The sequence below is a fragment of the Cheilinus undulatus genome, linkage group 6 (assembly GCF_018320785.1).
Source record: "Cheilinus undulatus linkage group 6, ASM1832078v1, whole genome shotgun sequence".
Taxonomy (NCBI): domain Eukaryota; kingdom Metazoa; phylum Chordata; class Actinopteri; order Labriformes; family Labridae; genus Cheilinus; species Cheilinus undulatus.
Window position 1 is genome coordinate 41154799 of NC_054870.1, and position 20426 is coordinate 41175224.

The 20426-nt window shown below is 37.6% G+C and overlaps 1 protein-coding gene across 1 annotated transcript; it reads right to left on the reverse strand.

Moving 5' to 3' along the window:
- Positions 1 to 1886: 1886 nt before the first annotated feature.
- agpat4 (1-acylglycerol-3-phosphate O-acyltransferase 4 (lysophosphatidic acid acyltransferase, delta)) lies at positions 1887 to 15378 on the reverse strand. Its single transcript, XM_041790371.1, has 9 exons — positions 15122 to 15378; positions 11421 to 11602; positions 9905 to 10074; positions 9631 to 9792; positions 8180 to 8333; positions 7931 to 8033; positions 7759 to 7834; positions 5684 to 5882; positions 1887 to 3388 (listed from the first exon to the last, which is right to left on the reverse strand). Exons 2-9 carry the CDS (start codon positions 11596 to 11598, stop codon positions 3297 to 3299), a joined length of 1134 nt encoding a protein of 377 aa, XP_041646305.1. The 5' UTR covers positions 11599 to 11602; positions 15122 to 15378; the 3' UTR covers positions 1887 to 3296.
- Positions 15379 to 20426: the final 5048 nt, after the last annotated feature.

The following is a 20426-nucleotide window of genomic DNA, read 5'->3' on the forward strand; positions in this document are numbered from 1 at the left end:
TTCATATTGTGTCACCTATATTAATAACTTCTGACTGATCTACTTCTTTATGCTCTTTATAGTTTGGGTTGTGTTACAAGTGCTTTTAAAGATGAACTTTGTATTTTGTCATTCTCTCATTTTAGAAAATAAAAATATACTGTTCAGACATAACACTGTTTGCGCTGTGGAGATTTGGTCGTCTGTATATTCTGATGTTGTTTTTTGTGTCATGTCCCAGCTTTTTTAGAATTGTGTTATGTGTATTGTATGTGAACCATGTATTAATTTACTTCACTTAACTTTATGCTTTATTCCAGACCCTTAGGTCCAATGAGTGTGCAGTTTAATCATATCACATTGTGGTCATGTTTACTGCAGATATGACTCTGACACAAGAATTTTTTTTCAGCCTGTCGGTGCTTTAATCACCCTAAAACAGTTTAAACATGGTGAATTTAGGTTGAATAGGTGTCTTAAACAAAAGTATTCTAATTCTGTTTAACACTGCAGTGTTCAGCATAAATGATAGGTGGGTATCAACCATAATCTCATAAAAAGTTTGCTCTTAATGTCATTGATTCTAAAATAAATCAGCTGTTTTCTGTTGTTTTCATATTTATTTCATATGAAACCTTCAGGCCAGACAGATCTGAACGAAGGCTTTAAGTTGGAGAACACCACCTAACACTTGACAGCATACCTGCTAAGATGTATTGGCTGCATGCTTCCACCAGGGGTCACTATAGCTCAGCATTGTTCAGTGAAGCTCCACTAGTCCGTTACAGCATAAATGAAGCCTTGTATGCAAGACAGGCAAGTTCCATGCTGCTTATTAGCCTGCTGAGACCTAAGCTTTGTTTAGAATGTATTCTTTACTTTCTCTCACTTTTTTGGGATCAGTGGAAGCTCATCCTTGGCTTTGGTCAGAAATTTGTTTTTACCAAAAAAGATGTCCACAAATGTCGTCAGTCATTGAGAGTGATGGTGGTGTCATTTTGATGATAGAACACAAGGACTTAAGGCCAAGCACAAACAAAATTTTCTCTGAGTTCTGAATTTCTTTTAAATGTTCCTTTCCAAAATCCACAAAAATACGTAAAAATTTTGTCGAAAATCCTTATAGTATATTTTTTAATTTTCCCTTAAAAAATACCCCAAAATTCCTTCAAATATTCCCCAAATGTTTTAGTGAAACTTTATCATAAAGACTAAACATTCCAATAAGAACCCCCTAAAAAATATCTTAAAAAAAAGTAAATTTCCCAAAATCTCAAGCAAATTCTCCCTAAAATTTCTTATTGAATTCCCAATTGTTAAAAAAAAATTATTTGCCCAAATTCCACAAAATTGATGGAAAAATCTGTCAAACATCCAAATAAATGTCATAAAATTTTCATTTTACATTTTTTTTTCCAAAGATCCCCTCATTAAAATAAATTCTAAATCAAATTAAAAAAAATGTAAAAATAAAGTTCCCAAAAATTCTTAAAAACACATAATAAAGTTTCAGCGTATTCCCCCAAAATTTAAATCAAATTCTCAAAAAATTTCAAGTTTTTTTCCCCAAAATTCCATGAAAATGCTGCAAAATTCCAAAGCAAATTTTCCCTAAAACTTTTAATGAAACTCCCAAAAATAAAAAAAAATATATCCACAAAATTTCCATGAAAATACTTGAAAATTTTTAAAGTCCCTGGAATCTCAAAGCAATTTCCCCAAAATTATAAAAACATTCCTCAAATTTCTATGACAGTGAAGTTAATTCATACAAACAAAATCCCTGAAATTTCCATGAAAGTTTTAAAGTACCCCCTCCCACCCTTCATTCAAATTCCAAAAAATTTACAAAGATATTTCCCTAAATTCCATGAAAATACATAAAAGATTTGAAACAGATTCCACCCAAAAATCAAATCAAACTATCAAAAGTTACAAATATTTTTTCCAGAGTTTAATGAAAATGAAATGACAATTAAAACCTTTCAAAATATATGAACATATCTTCAAAATTTTCATAAATTTCTTGAAAAAATGTTCAAGCCCCCCAAATTTCCAGTCAAACTATAAGAAAAATACAAATAAATTTCCCAAAATCCCATGAAAACACAATTTTTGAATAAAAATTCCCCCCAAAATTCAGCAGGATCAATAACAAATATTTTTATATATTTTTTATTCCATAAAAAAAGAACAAATTCCCCCAAAATCCAAAAGATTTCAAATTTCTATGAAAACGCAAAAAAAAAATAAAAATAAAATAAAAAAAAAATTCCAAAGCAAATTTTCCTTTGTCAGTTAAACTCTCCAAAGAATTAAATATATTCTCAAAATTTCCATTTAACTACTTGAAAATTTTTGAGCAAATCCCCCCAAATATCCAGACAAATTCCCCAAATTTGCATGAAAATTTCCCAAAATGTCACAAAAAATTCTCCTAACCTTTAAAACAAATTTATTTAACTTCACAGGAGGTTATGGACAATTATCTCAAAAATTCTAAAATCAGAAATTATAACTTTGTTGTCGGAAAACCAGAATGAATGTCCTCATATGTGCTTGCAGGGTCTTAGGAGGTTTAGGTCTTCCCATATAAGACTTTTCCTCCTTAGTTTTGGTTTATGGAAAATTCTTAAACAAGGATTTTGTTTTCATTTTAATATTTCCTGGTTCATTTTCAAGTTTTCACTGACTGGTTAGTGGGACTGAAACAACTTCCTCACCAGGTAAGTGTTACAAAGAGATGCATTGTAAATCTGCCTCCACACAGGCGATTCTGTTATCTAGAAGCTCAGTCTATTTATTTATTCACTAAAATGAGGCAGAGGTCACCTGCCCTGATGTTATGACTCTGAAAACCTGCAGAGGTGCAGGTATCATCCCAGTCTTCATGCAATAATTACTGAGTAGAAATAAAAAGATGAACCAAATGTGTTTAAAAAAAAAAGGAAATGTTTATTTACTCTGTCATTAAAAACATTATTCTCTGCATGATTATTAAAGAGGTAGTCCATTTGTTGCTAAATTTGAAGTTTTATGTGAAAATGCTGTCTTTTCCGTGCTCTGTTAGGGGAATGTAGTAAAGCTGTGCTCAATCTTGACCACACTCATTCATCTGTTTCCCAAAGCGACCTGCCCACCACAGCGCAGTTTCATGATTTTGAATCTTAGGCCTCTGCAGCCGAGATGATACCATGCTGTCTGAGCTCTGAAGCAGGTTTGCACATGTTGTACCAGCAAATCCTGTCAGACTGGTGTTAACACGTTCAGTTGCCAACACCTTGCAGGTTTGTAGCTGTGCAGAGCTGCAGCAGTCTTTAGTTATTATTCAGAGGAACTTCCTTGTTGCCATAGTTTGAGCTTTTGTTGATCTCAGTCTGGCCAATCATCCAGCGGACACCCAGTGAGGCTGTGGATAAAGGAGTCAAACTTTTAGACAATTATTGAAGCAAGTTACAGCAGAATGATGACAGAGCTCCCTGTTAATAGTTATTTTTTTACAGTGAATACCTTTCTGAAGTTTTGTCTTGCAAAATGACTTATCAAGTTTGGAATGAAGGGACATTTTTTATTCACCTCTTACAAACAGGAAGTTAAATGTTTTGTCTTTTAAAACCCATGTTTCATGAAACTTGAACGAGCTCTTTAAAGGGGCAGTTTGTTTTTTTAAAGTGAGGCTGTATGAGGCGCTTAAGTGCAGCAAACTAGCAGGAGATGTCAGATTGACAAACCATCATCAGTGCAGGCACAGAAGTGAGGCTATACATCATCACTACAGTGCCTACAAAAAGTAATCGCCCACTTGGATAGAGTTTTTTAAATCAATCATAGTCAATATAGTTTGGCTTTTCTGGAAAAACCTCTTTGATGTCAAAGTGAAAACAGATTTCCACAAAGAGATGTTAACTAAAAAATGAATGAGGTGACGTGAGTGACTGCATGAATATTCACCCCCTTAAATCACCCCATAATTCATCAGAGGTCCAGCCAATTGATGCTAGAAGTCACACAATTAGGGAAACGGGGATCACCTGAGTGCAGTGAATGTGTCTCAAGTGATTGTAGTATAAAAACACCTGTGTCTGGAAGGTCCAGTCACTGCTTATCAGTATTCCTGGCTACCATTACACCATAAAGACGAAAGAACACTCCAAGCAACTCAGAGAAAAGGTTTTTGAAAAGTAGAAGTCACGGGATGTATATAAAAAATCCAAGGCACTGAAAATCCCCTAGAGTTCAGTTCAGTTCATCATCAAGAAATGGAAGGAATATTGCACACGTGTAAATCTGCCTAGATCAGGCTGTCCTCACAAACTAAGTGACCGTGCAAGAAGGAGACTAAAGAGAAAGACCACCAAGACTACTCTGAAGGAATTAAAGCTTCAACAGCTGAGAGAGACTCAGTCACAGCTTTATGGGAGAGTGGCAAAGAGAAATCCACTGTTGAAGAAAAAACAGATTAAATCTGGACCAGAGTTCACCAAAAAGCATGTGAAAGACTCCATGGTCAAGTGGAAGAAAGTTCTCTGGTATGATGGGACTGAAGTGGTGCTTTTTGGCCTTAAGACAAGATGGTATGTTTTGTCATCCCCATAGTAAAGCATGGTGGTGGCAGCATCATGCTGTGGGGATGCTTCTTGGCAGCCGGCCCTGAAAAGCTTGTAAAGTGTAGAGGTTAAAAAGAACGCGGAAGAATGTAGGAAAATCTTTGTGAGTCCTTGGGACTTGGGAGTTTTATTTTCCGACGAGACAATAAGCCGAAGCATACACAGAAAGGGTTTAAAATCAACAAGGTGAATGTTCTGGAGAGGTCGAGTCAAACCCAAGACCTCAATCTAATAGAGAATTTTTGGCCGGACTTGAAAAGGTCTGTTCATGCCTGATCCCCATGCAACCTGACAGAGTTTGAGCAGTTTTGCAATCTTGTCTTTGTCTTTAAAATATCTTCATGTTTCCACAGAAAAAGGCTGATCAATCACTGTTAAAACACTATTTTAGTAGTTTGGTTGTTTTTCTTTCTGTTAAAGTCTGCAGACCTATAGAGCTGATCAGTGCTCTGCAGAAGAAGGAATATATATATGTGGGCCAAAGTGCTAAAACAAGTGGCTTGCAAGTGGAAAAGTAAAGTGCTCTGATTCATTTTGCATGGCGTACATTTTCGCTTCTGCTTTTAGCTTCTTAAAATTAAAAACTTCATGAGAAGTAAATGTGCCCATCTGCTATGATGTATAGCCTAGCTTTTGTGCCTGCACACATCCCAGTTTCTAAAACATCTCCTGTGGCTAATGCACTACTGACAAGTATCTCATACAGCCCCACTTCAAAAAATACTCAACTATTTCTTTAGATACTGGGTTAAAGTTTGTTCTGCCATCTTCATAAGGGTGGGACTCTCATTTATTATATATCAGGTACAGAACTTTATTCTTGTAGAGAGATGCTCCAAATTTGTCACAGAGTTTTTTTCTGCCTCTCAGTGAAACTTTCAGATGGATGATCTTATAACTTTAATACGTCAGAGCAGAGAACATGCCTGAATGATGTTATGGGCATGCTCATAAAACTGGTGATCAAACTTTCTAAAAAGGTTGAGAACTTACATTTCTGTTGTCAATCTGCTGCTTTATGAAACAAAAAGGAAGAAATTGAAGAAGAGACAGTTAAATCTATTTAGGATGACCTGACAGAAAGGTGTGACACCAACCTGCAGTGCAGAGAGCCACAGAGGCCAAAATGGTCCACATTGATCCAGAGCTGATCAGCTGAGTGAAAAGCAGGCCCAGCGGGTAAAGGAGCAGGAAGGCCCAGAAGATCCAGTTGATCAGGGCCCAGGGGCGGCGTGGAGGGTTCACGATGGGGCCGGGGTAACGCCCCGTCTGAATGTAATGATCCTGAAAGCTATCCTGTTAAGATATCAATGAAAAAAACAGTCAATGCCAAAGGTGTGGAGGGAGGAGGAAGGGAGGCTTGGTTCCGTGAGAGACATGCAGGAGCAAAACCTAACTACCATGTGTAATGTTTGACAAAAGTAAGGTTGTTTGTTGTAACAGGTTATTTAAAGGCTATGAAGTGTGAGAATTGACATATCCTCAAAAATGTTTTACACTCAAGAGTCAAACACACCCATATATTTTATTCACAATAGAACATAAACAACATATCAGATGTTGATGTTGATGTGGTTTATCATTGTCTTGCTGAGATAGTCAAGGCCTTCCCTGAAAGACCTTGTCTGGATGGGAGCATATGTTGCTCTAAAACCTCTTTCTACTTTTCAGTATTGATAGTGCCTTCTGACTGATGCCTTGTGAAGCAGATGTTGTAAGCCACCACTGCCATAGGCACTAATGCAACCCCATACCATCAGAGATGCAAGCTTTCAAACTGTGCACTGATAACAAGCTGGATGGCCCCCCTTCTCTTTAGTCCGCACAACACTGTGTTCACGGTTTCCAAAAATAAATAAAAAGTTTTTCAATTATCTGCCCACAGAATAGATTTCCATTTTGCCTCAGTCCATTTTAAATGAGCCCAGAGAAGATGGTGGCATTCCTGGACAGTGTTCAGATATTGTGTTTTCTCTGCATGATACAGCATTTGGGGATGGCAAGGTGAACTGTTTAGACAATGACTCTTGGAGTGTTCCCGAGCCCATGAATGATTTCCAGTACAGAATCATGCCTGTTTTTAATGCAGTGCCACCTGAAGGCCTGAAGATCATAAGCATCCAATGTTGACCTTCGGCCTTGTCCCTCGTGCAGAGATTTCTCCAGATTCTCAGATTCTTGTGGCGATAATACGGACTGTAGGTTGTGGGTGATTAAAAGTCTTCACAGTTTTACGTGTGACACTTTACTGAAAATTTTCAACAATTCTTGGACGTAGTTTTTCAGATTGGTGAACCTCTGCCCATCTTTACATCTCTGAGACTCCACCTCTCCAAAATGCTCCTTCTACACCCAGTCATGTTGCTGACCTGTTGCCAGTTGACCTAATTAGTTCCAAAATGCTCCTCCAAGGGTTTTTCATTAGTACCACTTATTTTCCCAGCCTTTTGTTACCTCATCCCTTTTTTGAGATGTGTTGCTGCCATCAAATTCAAAATGAGCTAATATTTGTCATGAAAATGTAAAATGTCTCAGTTTCATCATCTGATATGATGTTAATTGCCTATAATGAATCAAATATGGGTTTCTGAGATTTGCAATCATTGCATCATGTTTTTATTTACATTTCATATAATGTACCAACTTTATTAAAACTGAGGTTTTAGTTTCAGTTTACTTAAATATTTTACACATTGTAGTTTTCATTATTTCGCTAGTTCTAGTAAACTATGATAACCATGGTTGTGTCAAACTTAACATTGACACTTGGTATACCAAAATTTATAGTTCTGGATTCTTATAAGACTTCCGGATTTTAATTTTCCTATTTATTTTATTGTTATTCCTCCATTTAGCTGTCTTTTACTTGTTTAAGTCACCTGTGCTTAGTCATTTTGTGCCATGTGCCAATTCATAATTGACAGGACATGATTGATGCACTGGATATATCCTTCGTTGGATTGGATAAAGGTGCTTGTCAGCTGCATTTGAAAGACACTCCAGAAAAGCCAGCCTTGAAATGGACACTCACAAGTATGCAGCCCTTAAACTAGGACATTGCTGAGATATTGGAAACAGAATCTGGAAAGACCTCATCTTACAACTTCCATTAACCAGCTCTCTCTGGGGACACTGAATGGGCCAAACCCCTCCACCATAAACCCACTCTAACCTTCTCCTGGTAGAGTTTGTGGAGCCAAGCAGCACACTCTGCCTCGTCTTCTGGGATTGACTCTAGAGGGATTCTTCTGCAGGAGAAAAAAGGTCAAATCAGACCTCCTAGAAAATTACAACACCTATATTACTAATGAATTATAATGATCTTAATTGCAAAAACTTTGTACCTGACATATAAATCTGCATGGTATTTTTTCCCATTAAGGATATCACACAGAGTTGGTGCCTCTTTCTCTCTAAAGTTCAGCGTGGAGTCATAGACCGCAGCAGCTGCAGGAGACAGAAGGGACTGTTAAATGTGTCTGTCATGTCATTTGATTTGCAAATGCTTCCTTCCTTTCTCTCTCTCTCAGCCCGCAGTATCTGATATCTGCCCGCAGCCATATTTAGATACTTCATCACTAATGGATACTCACCGGTGCCTCTGAGGTTTTGCACAGTTACCCAGAATCCTTTGGTCCTGGGCAGAAGATGATGCTTTAGTTTGGGTAAGCCTTTGCTCTCAGCCACCTGCATGCTGATCTGGTGTTTCTTTTGTGTGAAGCGTGTTCCTTCACAGTACAACAAGAACTAAAAAAAAGAGGATATCTTATTAATTAGTCACAGTCTATGTCTTTGATTGTAGACAGGCTTCACTTTTTCTTTAGTTGTCTCCACAGGCTGAAATAGGGCTGGGCAATATATATATAGTTTTTAGATCTTGCAATATATAGTTAATGAGACATAGATCGTTTATATGGATAAACATTATATGGACAAAAGTATTTGGCCAACTGACTGTTACACCAGCAGGAACAGTATTGACAATGTATTCAATTACAAGTACTTTAACCCTTTGAACCCCAAACCAGTTTTTGCAATTTTTGGCCTTCTTGTCTTTCTTATTCAAAAATGCATGTAACATTTTAACCCTTTTAAGCACAATAAAGTTATAGACATCTATTTTGAGGACAACCTGGACTATCACAATATGTGTGCTACAAGGATGTCAGATGAATATATCAAAAGTTATAGGACCAGAAAGACCAAGTAAAAGAACAAACAGAAATTGAATCTCATAGACCTTTACACAAAATCACACCAGATCAACAATGTACATGCCTTTTAACATCGGCATGTTGTTTCTACAGGCCTTGTCTTAGGTGAAAAAATTAAGAATTGCTGACAAGCACACAAAAGAGACTAATTCTATTATTTATCTTCATAAAACCAATTCACATTTTTTGCATAAATGTTGTATTCCAGTGCGTTAAACGCACATGAACCCCATTTTAGGAGTGCAAACTTCCTCTATTCATTATTTGGGCAATAGAGGACTATTTTTTCATACCTTTCCAAAATGACAGATAACTATCTTGTCTCTTGTTGATCTTTGGCTAGCCCTGATTGGTCACTACAGCCAAGAAAACAATGGAAGAGGGGTTAGGAGCATCGTGATTGGCTGAAAGGGTAACAGGAAAGTGCTGTCTTTAACTTCTGCTGTCAAAATGGAGAACTGATGGCAACACTGCTTAAGTTTTTCATAACAAAAATGTAATAAATAGAAATATTATCATGGATTTAGCAATGTAGATTGGTAGAATTGAAGTTCAGAATAAATGCCGCGCTTTCACCTGGATTAAAATGTTTTGAACGGGATATAAATACCAGGAGCCATCTGCAGATGGGCAAAAGGTGAGGTTCTGATTATTATTTCCTCATATAGACCTGTCTTAAGTTTCCTTAGATATTGTAAACAATTCCAAGGGTTAACAGATGTGGCCAAATACTTTTGTCCATATAGTGCATATTGAGCATTGCAAATCACCTAGAAAGTAATGTGATAGTATTTTTGGTCCATATCCCCCAGCTCTAGGCTGAAACTTACCCAGAATTTTTCAGGGTAATCCTGCAAGTTCTGCAGACTCTGATTCACTGTCTTGCGGTCCTCCTCCCACTTCCTCTTGCAGAAAACTATCTCCAGGAAGTACCACATCCAACCAATCACAGGTACATAAATCAACTCTTTCTTTGCTAACACTTTTGAGCTCTGAAAAAAAAGATTAAAATTTCAAGCATGTAGAAAATGAAGGATTAGAAAAGGAAACTACAGGTGCATACACTGGTGGGAAAAATGAGATTTCTGGAACTCATTCTCTTACCCCGAGCACACCGAATCGCTCACAGAATGTCCAACCACACAGGAAATCCAGCTCAAAGCTGTGGTTAAGAACAACAATTGCATTCTCATTCCCATACAGCGGGTAGCTCTTCGGGTCTGTGTACAGCGTGCATTCAGTCCCAGACCACCACTCCAGGGCAGCAACCATCTCTGAGGATCAGTAGGACATAATGATGCAGCAATTTTAATATTTACAAAAGCAGTTATAATGCCAATATCCATGTTGTACTTCTACATACAGGGGCAAATGAACTTAAGAACAAAGTGAAGAAACTGGAAGAATACCTAAAAATGGACTAGGGCTGGGCAATTAATCAAAATGTATATTAAATTGCAATATGTCCCACTACAATTTTTAAACTGGACAAAGTGCAATATTCTTTGACATATGTGTGGCAAAATTCCAGTTTAATACATTTTTTGCAGCAGAAATGTTATGCTCTACACATTATACAAATATGGAGTGACAATTTTTAAGAACTGTTTAAATAAAATCCTACTTTCCTTATTTCTTTTAATGTTTCCTTAAAAGTGACAATGTTGAATTTGCAATGAGTCAAAATAATTAAAATTAGATTTTTTCCTAAATTGTTAAACTGTAGTTTAATATACCAAACACTGTCTGCATTGTAAAATAGAATTACTTATTGCTTGGTTGTTAAGAAATACATAGGATGAGGAACTTAAAAATAATTGCATATTTAATTGCAATCACAATGTTGGGGGAAAAAATTGCAATTCGATTATCTTCCCAAATCATTCAGACTTAAAATGGACAATTTAAAACATGTGAATATTGAATATCAAAAACAAAGGAAGCAAATAAATGACAGAAAACAGGCACCAGAAAGCAACAAGAGCAACACACTCAAAAATCACTGAACTATCTGGAACAAAAAAACAAATACAGTCTCTATTAAAAAATGATACATAGATTCAGAAAATAGTTTTTTAAAAACTAAAAGCTGCTGTGGGAGAAAGAAAAGAAGAACTGTTTAAAATGCACAGATACACTGGCAATGTTTCAGAGCTGAAATGATGCCAAAGGTATTGCGCAATTTAGACTTTAGACAGAGTGCAGGAGTTTGCTCACAACTTTTGTAACTAAAGACAGGAAATTACCAAATATGTAGTGCCTATAGAACTTTTAATTGTTGTTGTATAAAAATAGGTTTGCCTTGTGACTTACTGAAAATTAAATTTGGTATCTTATTAGTTTATGCTGTGCTTTTTCATCCACTATTTGTCGTAGCGGAGTTTTTAAACAATCTGGCACTTCAGCTTTCTTCAAGATCAACAAAGTTCTGTTATCTTTTATTATCTTATCTTTTCTTATCTTAACAGCAGCAACTATTGATCTTTGCTGGCTTTTTATACAACAAAATGTATCCCTGATCTTCGTTGAATTGCAGTTGTAAAGGTTACAGGCCGCATACAGACCGGGAAAAACAGGCTCCAGTATCCTGTATGTGTCAGAGAGTAAGAGCTGTACTTACGGCTGGTGATGCAGTATCCTAGCCTGACATTGACCCTGCGGGCTAGCTGCTTGTTGACCAGCCACAGAGGTAAAGTACAGAGCTGCAGCAGGTTGATGATGAGTCCGCTGACCAGAAACACGTAGCAGATGATCAGGTGACACAGAAACTGTGATTTCAGCAGCTGCAGGAGCCCCATTGTTCTGCAAAAGTTGCACAAGAGAAAAGCATTAAATCACAACATCTCCTCCCATCACACACTGTGTTGAGACATTTCATCATGCAGAGGTATCAGCTTGTGTTGCTCTTGTCTGTGACAGCAAAGCAGCAGCCCATCCGAACATAAAGGCTTTCTTTGACTGGACAACTCCTGCTGAATAGAGCCTTTCAGCTGGACTGTGCATAAACAGCAAATCACAAACATTTGCCACTGACAGTGGTTAGAGACACTTTATCTTAAGATTTATACAGCTGCTGCTAAAGTTCTGTAAGGGCATCGACTGCTAGTCACTTGCATTCTTTGTGTAATTAGATCTATGTTTACAGGAAGGTCAGAAGAGCAGAGTCTGTTTAATTTATCAGCACAGATTTTCTGTTGGCAAAACATAAACGTACAAGGCCTAAACAGGCAGCAACAAAGAGTTTATAATATTAGGGCTGCACAATAGCATCATTAGCAGCTAAAAATGGTTTTGAGAGTTCAGTGTTTCAATCAGACTCATTGCCACAGGTGTATAAAATCAAACACCTAGCCATGTAGTCTTCATTTGCAAACATTTATGGTACAAAATGGGTCATTCTGAAGAGCTTACTGACTTCAAGCGTGGTACTGTGATGGATGCTGCTTTTTCAATAAGACAGTATGTGAAATGTCATCCCTGCTGGATATTCCACAGTCAACTGTAGGTGATATTATTAGACAGTGGAAGCATTTAGGAACAAAAGCAGCTCAGCCAGAAAAAAATAGACCTGAGCTCTGACCTTCTACTGGCATTAATGAAAGAACAAAAACTGTGGGGTGGGAGCTGAACGGAATGGGTTTCCATGATCGAACAGGTGCATGCAAGCCCCACATCATCAAGTCCAATGCAAAGTGTTGGCTAAAGCACCGACACCGGACTGTTGAGAAGTGGAAATGTGTTCTGTGAAGTGACGAATCACCCATCTCTGTCTGGCAGTCAGATGAGCCAGTCTGGGTTTGGTGGATGCTGGGAGGAAGCTTACCTGCCTGACTGCATTGTGCCAACTGTGAAGTTTGGTGGAGGAGGCCCCTTATCTCTAGTGAAGGCCAATCTTAATGCTTCAGCATACCAAGACACTTTTGGACAATGCTATGCTTCCAACTTTGTGGCAACAGTTTGGAGAAGGCCTTTTTTCTATTCCAACATGACTTTGTCCCAGAGCACAAAGCAAGGACTATGAAGACATGGTTTAATGAGTTCAGTGTGGAAAAACTTTAGTGGCTCAGAGCCCTGACCTCAACCCCATTGAGCACCTTTTGGGATGAACTAGAATGGAGATTGTGAACCAGGCCTTCTTGTCCAACACCAGTGCCTGACCCCATAAATGCCCTACAGAATGAATGGATACAAATTCCCACAATACCCTCCAAAATCTTGTGGAAAGCCTTCCAAGAAGAGTGGGAACTGTTATAGCTGCATAATGGGGGCTAACTCCATTTTAAAGTATCTTGAACACAATGTCATTACAGTCCCTATTGGTGTAATGGTCAGGTGGCCAAATACTTTTGTCCATATAGTGTTTCAGTGGAATGTATAGATGTGCACATAATTAATATCTTACATTATAAGCTGGGTTTTCAGCAGAACCAACTCACCTCTCCAAACAAGCTGCAGGGTTGTTTCCTGAGACAACCCTGTCAAAGTGCTTACTATTTAACACTATATATATATATATACATACATATATATATATATATATATATATATATACAAACATATATATATATATATATATATACACATACATATATATATATATATATATATATATATATATATATATATATATATATACATACATATATATATATATATGTATGTATATATATATATATATATATATATATATATATATATATATATAAATTCAGCTGAAGCTCTGACCTTAAACTTCAGTCCTAAGACCACACATTAACCTTTAAGGGATGAGTATGGAAAAAGAAACTACAACTTTTGAAAATATAAGCCCCACTGAAAAGAGCATGCTTTTATTTTGTGCACAATGTGGCTCACTGTTTGTCAACTGGTTGTTAAAGTGCTGTTTATAGCCCCAAAAAGGCAGATGGAAGTCTTTTTACTGTTAAAAGTACATCTGGAACATTATGTACTTTTAATTCCATAAAACTCTTAGGTTCACATTTCTGACTATTAGAAACAGAATATATCCATCATTGAAGGCAGGCTCAAATAGCCTTGTTTGCTTCTTAAACAAGTTGACTTTCGCAATAAGATGAATAAGCACATTGTTGTGCTCTTGACATTAAAAAAATCTGCATATATCATCTTATCTGACCAAAGGACAAGCTACCAGTATGCATAGTCTTTCTCCAGGTTGTTAACCACCACTTTAGTCTGGCTTGAAGGAGTCTCTTCTGCAGAAGTTGAGTTTTTCTTGGTTGATTACTGTGCAGGACTCTAGTGATGGTCTTCTTTGAGAATACAATTCCTGACTTGGCTAAGTACTTCACTAGTGTCTTGTCAGTTGTTCTGGGGTCTTTAGACACATTTCTCACTAGTTTTTTTTCCAGTCTTTGAAATCTTTCTCTTCCTACCTCTGCCAGGCTTGTTCTGTACTGCGGCTCTCATTTAATTCCTTGATGATACTTCTCGCTCCACTTCTTGACACTTGGAAACTCTGTGATAACTATGTATGTCTTTCTCCTGTTTTGTGAGCATCAGCAATTCTTTTTCTCAAGTGTAAACTGTTTTTTTTTTTTTTTTTGTTGTTGTTGCTTTTGCCATGATGCTTTCTCCAGTGACAGCTCAAACTGTTACTGAAGTTTTAATACTGCATGTAAATCAGAAGATAACCCTCTGATCTAACTTAATTTAACAAGCTTAGAGCATTACAAAGCTAAAGCAGCTTTTCACAATGGTGGTTTGTGTGATGGCTCAACAAAAAAGGTCATTTCTAAAGGGGGCTAATAATTTAGATCCTGGGAGTTTTTGTGAAATTATTGTTTTACTGTGTGCAAAGTAAAATTATGTAAAGAATCCAAAATAAATCTAGGAGGTTTGGAAAAGCTGTGTCAAAAGAAGTACTGCTCTTTTTAACAGCACTTGGGAAACATTTTAAAAACTGTCATTTTAATAATTTTGTCCTGGCTAGTATCCTTTATTGTGCATCCCTATAATTTAGGACATCGAAAAGAGGGAGCAGCATTTGTATGCAGTTGATAAAGCTCAATGGAAGTTCAGCTATGTAAACTGGAAGAAAATATACATTTTCACAGAAATGTGAGGAACTGACAAATAACTGTCATCAAATCGATCCTGTTTGCAAAATACCAGAGCAAAAAGATCTACAGAGAAAGTAAAGTCAAAAGTTTACAAATCCTTAAAGCTGCAATGAAGCACAATAAATGATCAGCTATGGTGAATGTAAAGTTGGCAGTCTTACTTAATAAGGGTTGAAGGTCAATTTCATTACTCGCCTATAAAACAAACCTTTAATTCGTCTGAAACACACGTGACACTCACCTTGTTTAGTGTACAGGCTCCGACAAAGATACCCTGCCTAGACTTCTCAAAAATGACACATGAGGAATCTAAAACGTGAGCTTCTTCTTGAAGACCCTTCAGATTTTAGTCATGATCCAGTTAAAGTCAATATTCACTATTCAGCTCTCTGTAAGAGGAAAAGTCCACTTCCTAAAAAACCACACCCATCTGAAAGCCGCGCCTGAACACCGAGGATGGAGACGTATGTCAGCTGTGCTTCCTTCTAGAAACTCCGTAGCATGGGTTGTCTGCAAAGATCGTCTATTCTGAACGAGCTATAGCATAATGTGTAAACGAGACCGCTTAGCCACAGGACGACACTCCTTTTCCGACAACACGCCGCATTACATTCTGCTTTACTTCATGAATACAGCGGCTAAATATTGCTGAGATTTTCGTAAGGTCGCTTCATTTCGTAACATTTTCCGGTGTTGTCACAATAAAGATTAGAGTGGCACCTCTTCCAGTTTTTACAGCTCTTCGCGTTACCTTGTTTGGTCACAGGAAACGCACGAGAATGTCAAGATAGCAGTCAAACACATGCGCAGTGGTATCGCCCTCATTAAATGAACAAGGTACGCGAGGCCGGCATAAGTAAATGTAGAAGAAGCTAATAAATAACTTCATGGTTGTTTTTGAATACATTAGAGGAGTTAGCACAGTTACAGAGCAGCTTCCTCCTCCAGGTTTTCTTCAGTCTGTCAATAGGAACGCCTTTAGCCGACAAACATCTGGTAGGCAGCGCTGCCTCTTGGCGGATAGCAGCCTCTGCTGGTGATACAGTATATGTGCAGTTAATATAAAGTAGAAATCTACAACGCTGTGGAAAAGTATTCACCCTCTTGGATGTTTTACCCTTTTATTGAGTTTATAAATCAATCATGGTCAACATATTTTTTACAAAGTGACTGACCTAATTCATCAGAGGTCCAGCCAATTGGTGTGAGAAGTCTCACAGTTAGTAAAAGGGGGATATTCAGTTAAATCTATCATCAAAAAGTGGAAGGAATATTGCACATGTGCAAATCTGCCTCGATCAGACCGTCTTCACAGACCAGGCAAGGAGGAGGCTATTGAGAGAAGCCACCAAGACACCTCTGAAGGAGTTACAAGCTTCAGCAGCTGCACTGTTGCCCGGGTTCTTCACCATTTAAAGCTTTATGGGAGACTGGCAAAGAGAAAGCCACTGTTGAGGAAAACTCAAGAATTAAATTAAATCTCCACTAGAGTTCACCAAAAGGCATGTGGGAAACTCCATGGTCAAGTGGAAGAAAGTGCTTTAATCTGATGAGACCAAAATGGTGCTTTCTGACCATCAAGCAACATGCTATGTTTGGCAGACACCACACACTGCACATCACCACAAACACACCATCCCCACTGTGAAGCAGGTTGGTGGCAGCATCATGATGTGAGGATGCTTCTCAGCAGCTGGGCCTGGAAGGCTTGTAAAGGTGGAGAGTAAATTGAGTGAGCAAAATAGAGGATGATCTTATTCAGTCTGCAGAGAGAGAACTATAACTCGAGAAAAGGTTTATTTTCCAGCAAGACAATGACCTGAAGCATACAGCAAAAGCTACACAGACATTGTTTAAAGACAACAAGGTGAATGTTTTGGAGTGCTGTGATTGCAGCAAAAGGGACATCTACTAAATACTGACTTGAAGGGGGTGAATATTTATGCAGTCACTTATTTTACATGACATATTTTAATTTAATTGATACGCTTTGGAGAAATCTGTTTTCATTTTGAAATTACAGAGTTTTTCTTGTATTTTCTGTTGTAAAAAAAACAATTTATATTGACCGTGATTGATTTATAAAATCAACAAAAGGGTAAAAAAATCTGAGGGGGTGAATACTTTTTATAGGCACTGTTTTTATACAGTGCTGTCGCCTTCCTGATTTCTTATTTCCATTTTTAATTGTTCAAAGCTAAATGTTTCAGATAAGAAAAAAAATTGATATTGGACAAGGATAGCTCAAATTAAGGAAGGAAAATAATTAAATAATTAATAATTAATTAAGGAAAATAGCTGTCCAAACCTACCTAGTCTTATGTGAAAAGTAACTGCTTGGAATTTTGATATGAACTTAACCATGGGAAAGGAACTTGTTACAGATTTCTAAAGAAAAAAGGAAACAGCAAAATGGTAAATGTTTGATAACACGAGGTTCAGAAGACTTTTGACATGCCCACTGAGCTGTCTGTGAGTTTATTTTAAAGAGGCGTTAGACATTAAGGAGCAGTGGTGGACTTATTTTACATCCCTGGGCTGCAGGAACATGAAGTTGCTTAACAAAAGTGTAGGGAGAGCAACAATAAAGCATGCAGTTAGTGCCATTAAAAAAGAATGTACTAATTATGGACCTGAATCGCATCACAATTAACGCACTGATGAAGAAATGCCGCCAAATATGTAGGGTTTCTTTATAGTATTGTAGAGAGATTTTAATGAGTGTGCCTTACATAACTAACATGGAAAATGTATTATTGGAGTGATGTGAAACCATAGTTACACAATGTTCCTGTTTCCATGGGAGTAAGGGGAGTTTGCCCAGAGCCTGCTGCTGTAGTTAAACCCTCAACCTTGATCCAGAGAGCTTCGTTTGTGTTGTCAAGACAGAGTCTACTCCGTGCCTGAGTGTGAGTAAGAAGGGTGCAGTTTGGGAAAGGCCCTTGGTGTTGAAAACTAAAGCCAGCATTGAAGTGCCAAAAACTGTAGTTCCCCATGTGTGCACTAGTGGCGTGCTGCAGAAACCTGTACAGACCTCATGGTTAAATGCCCATTTTATAAATAAGAATGTTAACAACCTGATTTCTACAGTGCTGTGAAAAAATGCCCTTCCTGATTTCTTTTTTTGCACTTGCCACACTTAAATGTTTCATATCATCAAACAAATTTTAATATTAGACACATAATACTGTAGTAAATACAAAATGCAGTTTTAAATTATGATTTTATTTATTAGGGGAAATAGTAATCCAAACCAACCTCACCCTATGTGAAAAAGTCATTGCCCCCTAAACCTAATAAATTGTTGTTTGCAATAATTGGCAACGAGTCTCCAATCATTATCCTGCTGCATAATCCACATGTTCTTGAGCTTAAGGTCAGGAACTGATGGCCTGGCTGGCCAGGCATTCTCCCTCAGGATTTTCTGATAGAGAGCAGAATTCATGGTTCCATCAGTCACCAGAAGTAGTCCAGGTCCTGAAGCAGCAAAGCAGCCTCGGACCATCACACTACCACCACCATGTTTGACTGTTGGCATGACGCTCTAGTTATTAAATGCTGTGTTAGTTTTATGCCAGATGTAACGGGCCGCACTCCTTCCAAAAAGTTCAACTTTTGTCTTATCAGTCTACAGAATACTTTCCAAAAGTCTTGAGGATCATCGAGATGTTTTTTTGGTAGATGTGAGATGAGGTTTTGTCTTTTTTTTAGGTTGGCAGTGGTTTTGGTCTTGGAACTCTCCCATGGATGCCATTTTTATCCAGTCTCTTTCTTATTGTTGAATCATGAACACTGGCCTTGACTGAGTCAAGTGAGGCCTGCAGGTCTTTAGATGTTGTTCTGGGTTCTTTTGTGACCTCCTGATTTGTCAGTGCACTCTGGGAGTAATTTTGGTTGGATGGCCAATCCTGGGAAGGTTTCCCACTGTTCCAGGTTTTCTCCATTTGTGGACCATGGCTCTCACTGTGGTTTGCTGGATTCTCAAAGCCATAGAAAAGGCTTTGTAAACCCTTTCCAGACTAATAGATGTCAATGACTTTTTATCATCTGTTCTTGAATTTCTTAATGTGTTGCTATTTGATTAAAAACACCAGAATTCAGTTATTAGCAGGTGTGGCCAAATATTTTTGTCCATTTAGTGTATGTCCAGAAGAACAGAAGAGTTCCTGAAGAGAGTTTAAAGAACTGCTGATGGTTCTTGTTCCAAGTGACCCAAAACACCTTGTTTTGGCGTGTCAGATCCCTGCTGTAGTTTGTTTAATTTTTCCTACAAAGTTCAACCATTGATCACAATGGAAAGGATAATATTTGGCTCTGAAGAAGGAGCGCATTCTCACTGTTACACAAAAAAGTTCTCAACAAAAAATTAAGCTGGGTAAAAGTACATTTGCAAAAAAGAGAGGATTTTCTCACTACAAATTGCAACATCTGCATGAATTGGACCATAAAAAATGCAGAGAGGCTTTATCCTCTCACCTAAATAATAAACACAAAAAATGATTGAATGATTGAGTGATTGTAGCTTCAAGTTGGGCGAGGGTAGAGCCAGAATTACTATTCCAGGCTGCTTTTAAACAGCAGATATTAATGCTTACTTCAGTTTTACATGAAAACTCCCTCTTGCTGACACTAGAGGGAGTTAAAGAGCCATTGAACACAACCCTGTCAGATGGAAAATCTTACTTAGAATATTTTTCTATTCCACATAGCAAGTCTGTTTAACTCTAAATGTGCACAAACATTTTTTTCTGTTTTGTCTGCAAGAACCATCATGTTATCTTCATAGCCCCTCCATGCCAAACAAAGCAGGATTTGATTATTTTTCTTTGCAACCCAGAAACCCCTTAAAGGAGGTCAATGGGGTCCCGTGGCCTTTCCACCTTGGGGGCTTCTGAAAAGTGTTTCCTATGGCTCTCTTTTTACAGGCCCCATAATGCTTCAGTCCTCATGTCCTTTACGACTAGTGTAACCTTGAAAGGAGGGCATGCCTGTCTGAAGAGGTCCAAACATACAGTAAAGTAGCTCAGGCAGCCTTTTATCTTCACATACCAAAGACAAAGTCAGTGAGGGGGCTCAGGGGAGATATTTTCAGTAAGTAGAATATGTGCAAGTCACTTTGTAACTGCAGGAGTGATTGAGCTGAGCGGCTGTTCTACGGCTGGAGGAAGGAAGAATCCCTTAGAGTTTGGAGGAATTTTTAAGCATTCTTGAATCCCACGTAGTCTAACAAAGTGATCAAGCAACATCAACACGGTTCTCTGTTGTGGTTCTGTGTAGATTTTCTATTCACATGTTAAATGCTGTGGTTTTTAGTGTTTTTATTACTGTGCAGAACTTTGAAATGAAGTAGGCAGTAAAGTGTGATATCTTGTCCTGTTGCATTTCCTCATGATTTGATGAAATGCATACCTGTTTAGCTTATCATATCTTTTATGGGTGTGTTTTTCTCTTTATTTTACTGTTACACACAGTATATCCAATTCTTTTTGTCTAATATGTTTCATGCAAATTGAACTTTTATGAGCTTGCATTTAGTACAGTGTAAA

What these genes read in the sequence shown, in the direction of transcription:
- agpat4 (XM_041790371.1), bottom strand. Translation starts at nt 11,598, where the DNA reads ATGGGGCTCCTGCAGCTGCTGAAATCACAGTTTCTGTGTCACCTGATC. An exon ending in AGGATACTGCATCACCAGCC is followed by an intron (nt 10,075 to 11,420) that starts GTAAGTACAGCT and finishes ACTGATCCTCAG; the next exon opens with AGATGGTTGCTGCCCTGGAG. An exon ending in CATGCAGATTTATATGTCAG is followed by an intron (nt 7,835 to 7,930) that starts GTACAAAGTTTT and finishes TTTCTCCTGCAG; the next exon opens with AAGAATCCCTCTAGAGTCAA.